Here is a 12362-nt window from a genome sequence, read left to right on the forward strand (position 1 = left end):
GCATATTCAAAACTCTCAAATGCTCATCACAACAATTTCTTTCATTTTCTACAAAGAATAGGCAAGTCTAATGCTTTCAGACCTGGAGTCCCCCTTTCTTCAACTTTAGCCAATTGTTGTCAAAGACATGCTGTAATCCTTTCCACTTCTTGTATTTCTTAATCACATTTGATAACTTAGTCACTTTCTTTAACCAGAGCAATGTGTTAAACTTTTTTTTGGCTGCCACAGAATATTCTAAACAATTTTACTGAACTAGGTTCCAGCAGTTTTGGTACGTAGCCTAACACCATATATTGTGGTGTGCAGAGAAAATCAGTTCTCCAAAAAGAACTCAATAGCAGTATGGACCTTTTGCCAAAAATTCCTAATTTTGGGACAGTACCAGGAAACTTGTGTGGGTCCCATTTCGCTCCTACTCAATTCAAAGGCAAAGCTCCTCCCAATTGCAGAGGGATAAAGCTCAGGCTCCAGCACTCAGCCCTCACATTCCCATTTCACACATTTTCCTTCAAATTCTTTTTTCCTTTATTTTTAGGCTCTGGAAAAACCCTTGCACTCTCCTGTACGTTTTCTGGAAGGCAAATCACAGATAGGAACCCTTTCCCTCATCTCTCACACTGTCTAAGAGTAGCTCCTGTTTTGTGCCCCAAAGCACAGCTGGAACTCAGCAGCTGTAATCTGGAGTGACAGATGAGCAAGTCAGATCATGAAAGGAGGAAAAAGCTGCTGGAAAAAGAGCAGAAAATCAGAAGGAAATCTTGTAATCGTATCAGAAAGGCAAGGAGTGATATCTCAGAAGAATTAATTTTGTACTTCAGTAATCCCTGAGTTTACTTGGAAAGATGATAACTGGGGATAGGCTGTGGACAAGCAGGAGATAGCAGATGTGGAAAGATGGGATCTTGGGACATTTGCCATAGGAAATGAAACTTCCAGCATCACTGTGTTGCAATAAGTGCTAATAGGTTTGGAGCTTGAGCACGTCTTAGGTGTGCGTAAGTATACAGACTGCTAAATATAGCTCTGGAAATAAACACATGTAATCTGATAGCTTTAAACATAGCTGGTTTTCTTATTAGACTGCAAGAACACTTGGAAGAAGCAAGTATAATAATAGAACTAATACTGGTTTTTGCCATGAAGCTTAGAAGAGAAGCAGCTCTGCAGGGTTCTGTTATGGAAGGAAAGCAACTGAGGTGCAGAATAGCATCAGCCACTTCTCAAAAAACAGGAGTGCAAGATCTTCCAGGCAGAGGGACACAGGGAAGGGGAGAAGGAGCATACCTGGCACAGTCCTGAGCCATCTGTGGATACATGACTCAGAGATGTGTGAGCCGTGTGCAGTGAGGCAATGGTAGGGCACAGGTAGCCCTTCTCCTGGCCTGTGCCTCCCCATGGCCAAAGAACCTGTCCAAACAGCCTAAAGGCTGTGTTCAACCCCAGCAGGGGCTGTGACAGGGACACGAGGAGCAAAGGGCCAACAAGAGTCCTACGTTGTGAAATTAGTTGGGTAGTTTTGAATACAGAAAACTGAACAACCAATACTAGTTTTTAAACTTTATGCTGTCTTATGGAACTGCATAATCAGGGTCAGCAAGCTTCATTTACACCCTGTGTGTGCAGCTGGCAAGAATCTCAAATTGTGCCTTCTTCAGTGCAAGTGCTGCTAGAAAGGGAGATCTCTGCACAAAATGTCCCCAGCCCTTCTCACCATGTGCTGCAGGATGGCTCCTGTACTTGTAGATGTGCATTGCAACAAGGGCAGGATTTATCCAGGGTCACTCTCAGGGAAGCATTCTCTCTGCAATATCCCTAATGCTGATGCTAGAAAGTTAAGAAAACAACTATTTGTCTACTTCATATAAGACATGTAATGTAAGAGATGGATACATTTCAGGGAAGGGCACCAAACCCAATCAGTAACATTCTGTGGTAGTTCATTGTAATGCTGATAAACAAAATCTAATAAAATACAATACTTCTCTTGTTGGAAGCCATTAAAGCATGATTTAAAACAGAAAAGCTGACAAATACTTTATTGCTGAAGTGTCCAATATCTGCCTGGGCAGGCACCATGTTCTCTTCAGTGGAAATATACATTTTCATATTTTGCTGTCAGTATGGCCAACGTAAGGTACGAAGATAAGAAAGTAAAATGCTGTCAGTTCTACCTTTGGCTTTCAAAAAGTGAAGTAAACAGGAAATCCCATTGTAGTCTGTGAGAGTACACAAGTTCTGAATGATTTAAGATATTGAAAATTAATTTGTTTTTGAAATCAAACACTCTGCTATATTGCCTGAAAATAATTTTCCCCCCCTCTAACTTTGGGTTCCTATCCCCAGTAAAATTCAGCACCTTAGGTTTGCTGTTGGTTCCCTCAAAATTCCCTCCCCCCCTTCCCCAGTCTTTTTGCCAGTTGCCAGCTACCTGGATCACCCAGAAAAATCCTTTTCAGCAAAGGGGAGCACCCTCAGTGACAACAATATCCAATTTTTATCTTTTACAGCTTTTCTTTTTGTTTTAGCACTTCCATTATTTTCTGCTGTTTGGGAATATCTTTGGTTTCATTTCATGACATCTTCTTCAACTTATCTGCAACTGGAAGGTATTTGCTGTATGTCATGAAGGTATTTGCATGATGTGAAATCTTCATTCTTGTAGCACCCAGAAAGAGATAAGTACCATAACCCTAACTCACATCCAATTTCTTCTGAAGTCCATGGAAGTTTTGCCTAAGTAAGGCTGCAGGACTCGACCACGTGTTCGGTGTAGAGTGTGTACTGCAACGTCTGGTATTGTTTAACTCTACCATGTTTGTTTTTAGCGACAGTTTGCATAAAGATGTCTTATGGGATAAAGTTACAAATAGGCTTTGTTGTGGGGACAAGGTAAGAAAACGAAATTAAAGCTAAAAAGACCTTTGTCTCTCGAGGAAGACAGTGAAGGGTGTCATATTTCTTTGGCATTGTAATGCTACTAAATTACATCTGCTCCTCAAACATTTTTCAGAGGGAGGATTTCTAGACCCAACTCCAATTATCCTGGAGATAGAAAACGTCCGGCGCACTCAGCTTTTTGTGTTTAGATAATTTCATCAACTCTCCCCGCCCGTCCCCAGATTTTAATTTAACCTGCAGCTTCCTGCCGAGTCTCCCCAGCTGGAGCCCAGCGGCAGCCGAAGGCTCCTCTCGCCCTCCGGCTGCGCTGCGGGCATCACCACCTGTGCCGGCGCTGCGGCCGCACCTGGGCCGGGCTGGGGCTGCGCGCCGGCGGCTCCAGGCTCGGGCCGGCTGCCCCGGCTCTCCCGGCTCCGGGTGCGGGTCCGCTCCCGGGGAGCGGCGCGGGGCAGCGCGCAGCATGCGGGGCCGCGGCCCGGCCCGCCCCGGGGGCCGCGTGTGCTGATGTAATCGCCAGGCAGCAGCGCTGAAATTCAACACCGCGGCGGGCGGGAGCTCCGCCGGTGCCGGGGCAGGCGGTGCAACGCCGCTCCGCCGCCGGACTCCGCGGGCAGCCGCGGGGCGCCCCCGCCGCCCGGCCCCCGGCGCCCCCCCCACCCGCCGCGCCCGCCCCCGCGGGCCGTACGCGGGCCGGGCCGCCCTCGGGCTTGCGCGGAGCTCCGTGGAGACCTCGGGGCGGCGGGCTTTCATGGACAGGAGCTGACCCTGCGGCGGCGCGGCGCTCGGCTTTCCCTCGGATCTCCGCTGCCCGGGCAAATGCATACAAATGCATTTGGGAGCCGAGAGGACAAGGCGAGGACGCATCTCTCCCGCGGCGCAAACGTAAGCGGGAGCCGGCGGGACGGGGCGCACCGCACCGCCGCCCCGCCGCGGGGCCGGGATGGGGATGGGGCTGCGCCTCGGCTCCCACCGCGGGCAGGGCACGACGAACCCGGCGGGCACCGTCCCCAGCTCTGCCTTCCGAGCGCCAGCCCTAACCCCGCGGGGTCCCCGGTGCCCCCGGCGGACCGGCGGGGTGCTGGCTGCTCGGACAGAGACCGCCCGTATCGCTGGCTGTCTCTGTCCCTCTCCTCCGCACCCCTGGTGTCGTTGTGGATGTGCTCTATCCCGTCCAGCACCCTCGTGTCGTCCTTCCCCAGCCCACGCCGGGCAGCCTGGCTCTGGTGCCCCGGGGAGCGGGGACAGCCTGACCCTAGAGCCCGTGCCCCCTGTTTCCCGAGGGGGAGCGAGGATCCCGGGGCCCAGCGTCCCGCAGTGCCCGCAGTAACCTGGCAGCTCCTGCGCCCCTTTGGTATCTAGCTAGTGAAACGCGGCACACAAGGAAACGCAAGAGCATGTAGAATTTATGCTAAAGAGCTAAGGGCGCTCTCTTAATACCAGAGATTCCCAAATAAGCTGCTCTGTATTCACGTGTTTTTGCAATTGGCAGAGGTATTTCTGATGCATTCTCACCTGTGATGCAAAGGTAGAGAGCTCTGCTCTCTGCCGTTTACCTAAAAGCAGCCTCAGTAAAATGACTGAGTTTATAGTTGTAACAATATTAAAGAGGTTACTTGTGCGTAACCTCTTTAATATTGTTAAATCAGCCCTCTCTGTAAAGGGCTGATTTTGTTCTGGCTGTGTCTTAAGTTTACTGAGTGTTCTGAGGAGGACAGAAGAATTTGTTTAGTGTTGTAGTGAGGATTATGCTGCTAAAATGTGCCTGATATATAATCTGGGTGTACTTGTGAGCAGGTAAGGGGCTTCCTGAAAGTCGCCTTCCTAGATTTGTTTTTAATGGCTGTGTCTTTGGGACTTCTTCAGGAATTGTCTGAGTGCAATTTCAAAGAATGGTTTTATTTTAAACTATAAAGGGGTATTGCTGATGGAGAAACATAAACTGCATTATAGGAAAGAGGCACAGTAGCAGTTTATTCAAGTTCAAAATATGCAATAGCTTCAGAATGTATCTGTAAGCTTCTATAATATTTACCTCATTTACTTCTATAGAAAGCAAGCAACCTGGTCACTTGCCTGTGTTAAGAAACCAGAATTCCTCACAAAAGGATCAGGTTTCCTTAGCATATGTCAAACCAGTAAATCCCTTGCAACTTCAACCACCTTTTCCTTGAAATACCATTAGGTCAGGCCTGTGTAGGGGTGTCTCTGTAGGTTAAATAAGTAAAACAGCTGCATGACTTCTCAGTCTCTCACCCCATTTATTGACAGAATATTTAAAGTATGAGCAGCCTTGTGTCACCCTTGTTTCTTGCACGCACCAAGTTGTAATACATTTGAAGAATGATCTACAAAATATACAGAGACAAACCCTGTGAAAGAAGAGTATTTCATGTGAGTAAGAATTCAAGTTATATACTTTTTCCTTCATACAGAAAAAAAATTGTGTATGCTATCTGGAGAAGGGAACTAGTGTAAGCAATCAGAGATTTACTCGTAAAACTGTTCTAAAATCATGTCTTTTCAGTTATATGTTTTTTCTTTTAGAAATACTAACAGAGTTGATTCTTCTTCTGCATGTAGTAGTTTCTCATTTGAAGCCAGATGCTGTCCAAAGAATGGGCCACCAGGCAGGGAGTTTCCTCTCTCTGAACCCCAGTCCCGTTGTAGAACTCCTCTCAGGGCAATGCTCCTCTACCTCTCTCCTCACCTTGTGTTTCTCCCATTTTCCATTCATTCAAGTTGTGAAATTTGGCAAAGGATTCCTTGATTGCTAATTGGTGCCATCTGTGACCAAAGGGCATGTGCGTGTCACACCAGAGATGTTTTGCAGGCTGTTTTGTCCCCTCAAGCTGTGATGCTAGTAGGTCTTTAAAAATTTGGGAAGCAGCACTGGACCTTCTGGCTAATTTAATTATAGCAGCAAAAAAAGTTATATTTCTTTTTATATCTTGAAAGGAAAGCTTGAGAGTTGCAGGGCATCTCTGTCCACAAGGTGCTGTGACCTTTCCAAAGCCCTTCTCAAGCTTGATGGACCCAAGCTGTGCCATTCTCCTCAGCAGTCCCCAGACAGATCCAATGAAGGAACGAGTGTGCGGCAGGTGCTGGTGTTTAAACCATCAGCCCTGAGGAGTGCAGGACTGAATGCACCTGTGGCAGTCACACTGCAGACAGGTTTACTTGTCCTCCCTAGCTGCCAGCTGGTGGTATTTCTTCCTTTAAACTTGAGATTTAGGAAACTAGGCTGGAATGAAGAGGATGCTGCTGTGCACTGACCAAACCTGAGTTCTGTGTGCTGCTGAGTAGCCTTCAGAGGGTGGAATTTTTCATTGTAGCTTGCCACAACTTGCTTTGAAGCTTATCAGTTTTCTCATCCCTCCATCACCTCTAATGCAAAAAACTGCGATGAATAGTTGCGGTCCACTCTGTAGGAAGAAGCAAATGCTCACAAAGATTATCAAAAGATAAACTCAGTTTTTAGTGGTCCAATATCTTAGTCACTTTTGGTAGTGCCTTCCTCCAAAATGATTCAATAGTGGCCCTCAGCATATGCTTAAATGTACAACAGAGCAGATGAAAAGGTAGAAGAAGGGGAGGAAGTTTAAGAGAGACCCCTTGGCTATGCCCTAAATCCAAGGTGTTGGAACAGCTTTAGGTGTGATGTTAAATGGGGAAAAAATAGCCAGAATTTGGGTCAGCTGAAGTCTTCCACACCACATGATTCTGCATTTTTCTACTGGTGCGTCCCAACATCTCCAAGAGCTGTGGACTGAGCTGAGACAAGGAACCAGGCTCCATGCAGCTATAGCAGATGATGGGTCAAGCCACATACACGTTGTGTATGGTGTATGCCTGGAGCCTGGTGTCTTAGTGGCTGTGCTGGTGTGGGAGTGAAGACTGAGAACTGACTGTTCTGCAAATGTACAGAGTGATGATCTCAACCAAGAGGGAGGGTTTGCATGGATTAGGTTGCAGATGGTTTCATTTATAAAAAATTTTCCTCATGAAAAAAGATAGAAGGAAGTCTCACTTTTCTCACGCGTTAGAGGACCCCCAGCACTATGGTTGTTTCTGGTCCCTGTTTTTTCTCTTAGTTGATAACTCATCTGTTCTTGACATTAGCTGGAGAGCACTGTGTAAGCCAGGCGTTTGTCTTTACTTCTCACTAAATGTTTCTGTATATTCAGTTACATCTGTGTAATTTACAGCCCTGGGAACATGTTCTAATTTCTTGCTTTCCTACAGTGTTTGCTGGAGGTGGCAAAGGCAGGTACCTGACAGACACAGCTTTGTACCTGGCTGGTGTAGTAGAAGAGGCTGTTGTAATTATTAGAGGAGTCATCTTTGAATTTTGGGCTCTGGGGTTCTTTGAGCATCCTTATTTTGTAGCTAGCTAAAATGTTTTATGTGATTTTTAATGGCAAATCCATTTTGCACCTTTGAAAATAATAAGGGTCAAATAAAGGGTTTTCCTGAGTTTTAGCTGATACAGTGCAATGCATGGACTTTGTTTCTGGCACAGCTGTCTCCTGATGCTGAGTTTCTCATTTGATCAAAAGATGATGCATTGCGTGATGCAGAAACTTTGAACTTGAATTCTGGGCTTTAGAACTCCGAAAAAATGAACTGAGTGTCCTGTAATGGATGAGCTGTTTGGACAACAGTTGGTGTTAGGTCTTTTTCAGGGGTGTCAGAATTGCTCCAGTAGACATTTCATGGCTGTAGCAGGAGAAAGCTTGAAGGGAGGAATAGCTAGGATTGTAGTAGTGGTTAATTAAAGAACATGCCCCTACAAGCATGTTGGGATGTGTAAGGCATAGTTTCCACTTTTCCCTCCCTCTATGATCACAGCTAAAGCATTGATGCATATTTTTGAATTTCCTATATGTTGTGTGCATTTTCTTCTGGAAGATATGGTGTATCTACCTTTTTACAACGGCAATGATGACTTTCATGCCTTATTGTTCCTTAAATTATTAATTTGTTTGCCAAAATTTAAGTTCTCACAATATACAAATCCACTTGATAAAACCAGGCTATTGCTCTGTGGTTTTCATGTACTTGGATGTTTCTGAAATGTTTGAATTCCAAAGACTTTAAAGAATTAGTAAGATTTTTCACTAAATACTGCTCTGTGTGTATGCACATGTACTTATATATATTTTCTTTCTGTTTAAATCATATGTTCCTGAATAAAGAGTGGTAGTGTTTTCTTCCTATCTTTTTTTTTTTTTAATGTGAAAATCTGGCTAATTAGCTGGCAAAATTAGGTGACATGAAGTTATATATGTTTAGTTGCAGCTATGTTACTTTCAAGTTCACTTGAATCCAGATACTCAAGTGCTCTTTGACCTGGTCCAGGAAACTTTTTTAGTCACTCTAGCATTCCATGTTATGAAAAATTGTTGAGATTGCAAACATTAACGAGCAAGAGGCTTGAGTGTGAGTTGATTAGTTAGTGTCAGAACTATATTTCTGATATTTTTGAAATATTTCTTCTTAGAACTGAGTAGATAGCGGTTACTGTAATTGTTACATGCATCTGTGCCTGGTTGTCCAACAGTAACAGAAAATAGATTTCTCATTTATTAAAAGATTCAGTCACTGAGAAGAGAGTGATTAGATGTTAATCTGGCTAAAATGATAATTAAGAAACAGCAGACAATCTGTTCTTAATCACAGCAAAAATGTAGTCTGTACAACATTCAACACTTCTAAAGTGAATTTTGAGCACATAATCTAGATCAATATTATGTATGCTTGTTGGAAAAACTGAAACACCAGTGTGCTATCATTTTTGTACTAAATCCAAAACACAACACTCGACCAGCTACTAAGAAGAAAATTGTCTCCCTGGCTGAAACCAGGGCAGTGAGCCTGTGATAGCTATCAGTATGACACTCTTCTACCGAGCATGGACTTGTAAGTTGAAGTGTGATGGGATTTTTTTTATTACTTTGTGAAGAGCATGACTTGTAGCATGATAAAATTTTATGATACAAGAACAAAAGTTTGACACAACATTTTCACTTATGGGAAGATGATGTGATCTAGTGAGAAGACTGATAGGACGTCAAAAGTGTCTAAAGTATCTAATGATCTCCACAGGAATTAACTTCTCAGTTATTTTATGGGTTTTTTTATGGTGATGTTTTTTTCTTTCTAGGAAGAAATGTACTATGTAGCAGCATCCATATTTGAAAGCTGCTGCAAGAAAATATAAAGCAGATGCAGTCATTTTATTAATAAAAAACAGTGTAAAATATATGTGCTATGCATGAGGGCATACACAACCTGGATCTTTGTGTGAAACTCCTCCTCAGTATCAGTAAAGTTGTACAGTGTGATGGCTTTGATTCAGGACTTGCTGAAGTCAGTGGTATTCTGCCATTTGGATCTTGAACTAGGTTTCTAATTCCTTGGAGTTCTGAAACTGTAGATGTTTTCTCACATGATTTTTCCCTTTCTTTCCCTTTTAGGAAAGCTCTCCTTTTCATTGCAACATGTATAGCTGTGGGTGTTGCACAAGTACCCAAACAAGGTGAGAGTGCTTTGTTTATAATAGGACATTTGTATAATATGTTAGTAGATGAAAAGAGTAAATGGCTGTTGTTACTTGTGACCTTAGGTTCAGTTCATTAATTCATGTGACTTAAAGAAAATACCAATTACAGCATAATGAGAGCAAAAGTTTAAAGCAGCAGTTTGGAAAAGATGACCTTTTGAAAATTACTCAGATTTTCTGTCTATGAAATTGCTTACATATTTAAGCAAGCTCTTCATAAAAAAGAAGCCTTGTACAGTGAAAAGGCTTTGATTGTGTCTTCACTGCAAGTGGGTGTCCTTGGGGGTGGCAGGCTATGACTGAGTTACCTTTCCACTTAAGGCAGGCAAACCACGGCGCATAATACAGGCTGGCATTGCTAAAGCAAAATGTGAAATTTGGTATTCATTTGGCTTTGCATTCAGATGCAGATGTTGTGAGGAAATAGGATTGTCTTGTTTTTAGTTTCTTTTTTAATCTGCCAGCTGTTATAACAGCACCAGATGTGCAACTTGCTCTGGAGACTGCTGTGGGAATGATAGGTCCCAAAGTTGTGGAGGCCAATGTGCCATTTAGCCACTTCTTATTTGCCATGAGAGTGGCAGCGTCCATTCTCCACCACGGTCCTCTGCTGTACAGGTGAAGCATGAAGTAGGTCATCCTTGGCTGGTGAGTGTGTAACTGCAAATACTCATCTGAATGCAAACAGATGGATTGCGTGGTTAAGGCAAGACTCATTCTTGATAATGTTTTGCTAGAGCCCTTTGGGATATCTCAGCAGCCTCCCACCATTATTCTCACCAATGCGTTTTTCCTGCTTGTCATTCCCAGAGATTGGCAAAGTTTGATTTTTCCTTCAGTCATGCAGTTTTTGTTTTGCCTCCCCCCCGTTGCCTTTGTAGTTTTGCCCTCCAGTGTTGCCCATTGCTTGCCTGGTAAGATTGGTTGTTGATTTTTCACATCCCGCTCAATGGGGGCCATATGCTTTTGTGATGATGGGATTTTCCCGGATTTTTATAATAGCTGAGCCAAGTTCTCACTGGAGGAGGGGCAGCATGTTAGATGTGTGTGGCCTGCCCTGTTCCAGGCCTGCAGGGATGGGAAGGGAAGAGGCAGTTTTAGGAAGGCAGTTTACAGTTTCCCGGTGTGGTGGGAGCAGGTGACAGATGCCAGAGACAGCTCTGTGGTGACAATTTGAGTGTCTTCATCCCTCCAGCCCACCCTCCTCCTCTGCAAAGAAATAAACCATTTTCCTCACTCTCATGCCCCTCAGCCTGAGAATTGCTTTTCACTGACCCTTCAGGCAAGGACTGTGAAAGCTGCAGGGCTGGGGGTGCAGTAACACAGGGGAGTGGGTGGAGACTGAGTCCTACCTGCCTCTTGGCTGAGAATGCTCCATGCACAGAGCTTTCCAGAAATGGAGTAAAGCCTCCAGTCTCAACATGCTTATATTGAATTATTTTTTATTTTGTTACCAGCAGATAAAGGAGTTTCCTTTTTTTTCTATTATTATTTTGTTGTTATTGTTATTACTGCTATTCAACAGCATTTCTAGACAGCCACATGAGAAGCCTTATTGAATGGAAACTCCTCTCCATCCTTGATGCACAACTGCCGTACATGACTTTATTTTCTTTAAATGCTTGCTTGGGATCAAAATGATGCATAGAATCTTGATGGAACTTTCTTCCCATGAGTGAATTTGGTGCTTCTTGCACTTTATTTGCACAGTGTGTAAACAAAGTTGGAAAAAGCAGTTCAGAGAAGGAAACCTCCTCAGAAAAAATAGAGAGCATTTCAAGGATATCCTTCGGTTTCAGTATATAAGCTGCATTTTTACATTTGTGGTGCTTAGTGTTTGTCCAGGAACAGGATTGCATGCCTATCAGGAACATGTTAATGCCTTTGATTTTAAACTTCCTTGGCAGTTGTATTTTGAAAAAAGAATATTCTGCTGAACATGCAGATGTTAGCTGATTAACATGCCTTCTCTCCTGAGCTGAGGAGACAGCCTCTGCATGCTGTACCAGAGAGGATACACCTTGTTCAGTTTGGTATGCTGCTATAAACCATGATCAGTGAAGTACTTGTAAAGATACAGTCTCAGACTTTAGGAATAATACTTTGAGTGGGGTTCAAGGACACACAGAATTAATGTGTCTTGCTGGCTTTTCTATGCCCATAATCTGATCTGGCATCCTGGAGAGCATTTGTTGCAGCCAGGTATCTTAATGTACCCAGTTGCAGATGCATCACCTAGAAAATTGGCGATCTGAAGCGAAATTATTCTTGGTTCTGGTGGAGCTGATTGATTAATGGCCCTTTTCTTTTCCCTTACCCACACTGGAAAAAGGAAAGGGAGAAATGTGTGTACTAAGATTGCTGAAACAGGGAGAGCATCTCAGAGGTCCTGCCTTCAGAGTAGCTGTGAGTATGGAGTAATGTGGAAATGAGCAAGAGGGACTGAAGGGAATATGCATGTGAAACAATCCTGTAGTCAAATCCCTTCATCCCTCCCCAGTTCCTTTGTGGGGTTATTTTTGTGCCACGCAAGGGTCAGAAGGCTTTTTGCCAAGGCTGGTGTAAGGTTTTGCCTTAGCTCATGATGCAGTAAGGTTGTGAATTTTTAAAGATCTCCTAGAAGGTGGAAGGAAAGCACTTGACACCAAAACCTCAAAACAGCCTTTCCTTCAAGAAGTTGAGCTGTTACAATTTGGGGGACTAATGGGTTGAATAAGCAGTAAGTGAAGACAGATGTTTTGCAGACATGAGTAAACAAAGAAAACTGACAACTGATAGGTAAAGCAAATAATGGTTGTCATGCTGGGAGGAAGAATGAGAGGGTTGCCTGCTCCCAAAATCCAGTGTGCTGCCAAGAGCTTCTGAAAGCCTTAAAATAAAATAAATATGCATGTTGGAC

The 12362-nt window shown here is 43.9% G+C and overlaps 1 protein-coding gene across 1 annotated transcript in view; it reads left to right on the forward strand.

Annotated features, from left to right (window-relative positions):
* The first annotated feature begins 3727 nt into the window (after positions 1 to 3727).
* COL24A1 (collagen type XXIV alpha 1 chain) overlaps positions 3728 to 12362 on the forward strand; it is a 113800-nt gene continuing 105165 nt past the window's right edge. Inside the window, exons 1-2 of the mRNA XM_054285494.1 lie at positions 3728 to 3783; positions 9378 to 9439. Coding sequence (XP_054141469.1) covers positions 3728 to 3783; positions 9378 to 9439 — 118 coding nt within the window. The remainder of the gene's footprint in view (positions 3784 to 9377; positions 9440 to 12362) is intronic.

Source organism: Melozone crissalis, unplaced genomic scaffold (assembly GCF_028551555.1).
Source record: "Melozone crissalis strain CALT ecotype California unplaced genomic scaffold, PUWL_Pcris_2 ptg000045l_1, whole genome shotgun sequence".
Taxonomy (NCBI): Eukaryota; Metazoa; Chordata; class Aves; order Passeriformes; family Passerellidae; genus Melozone; species Melozone crissalis.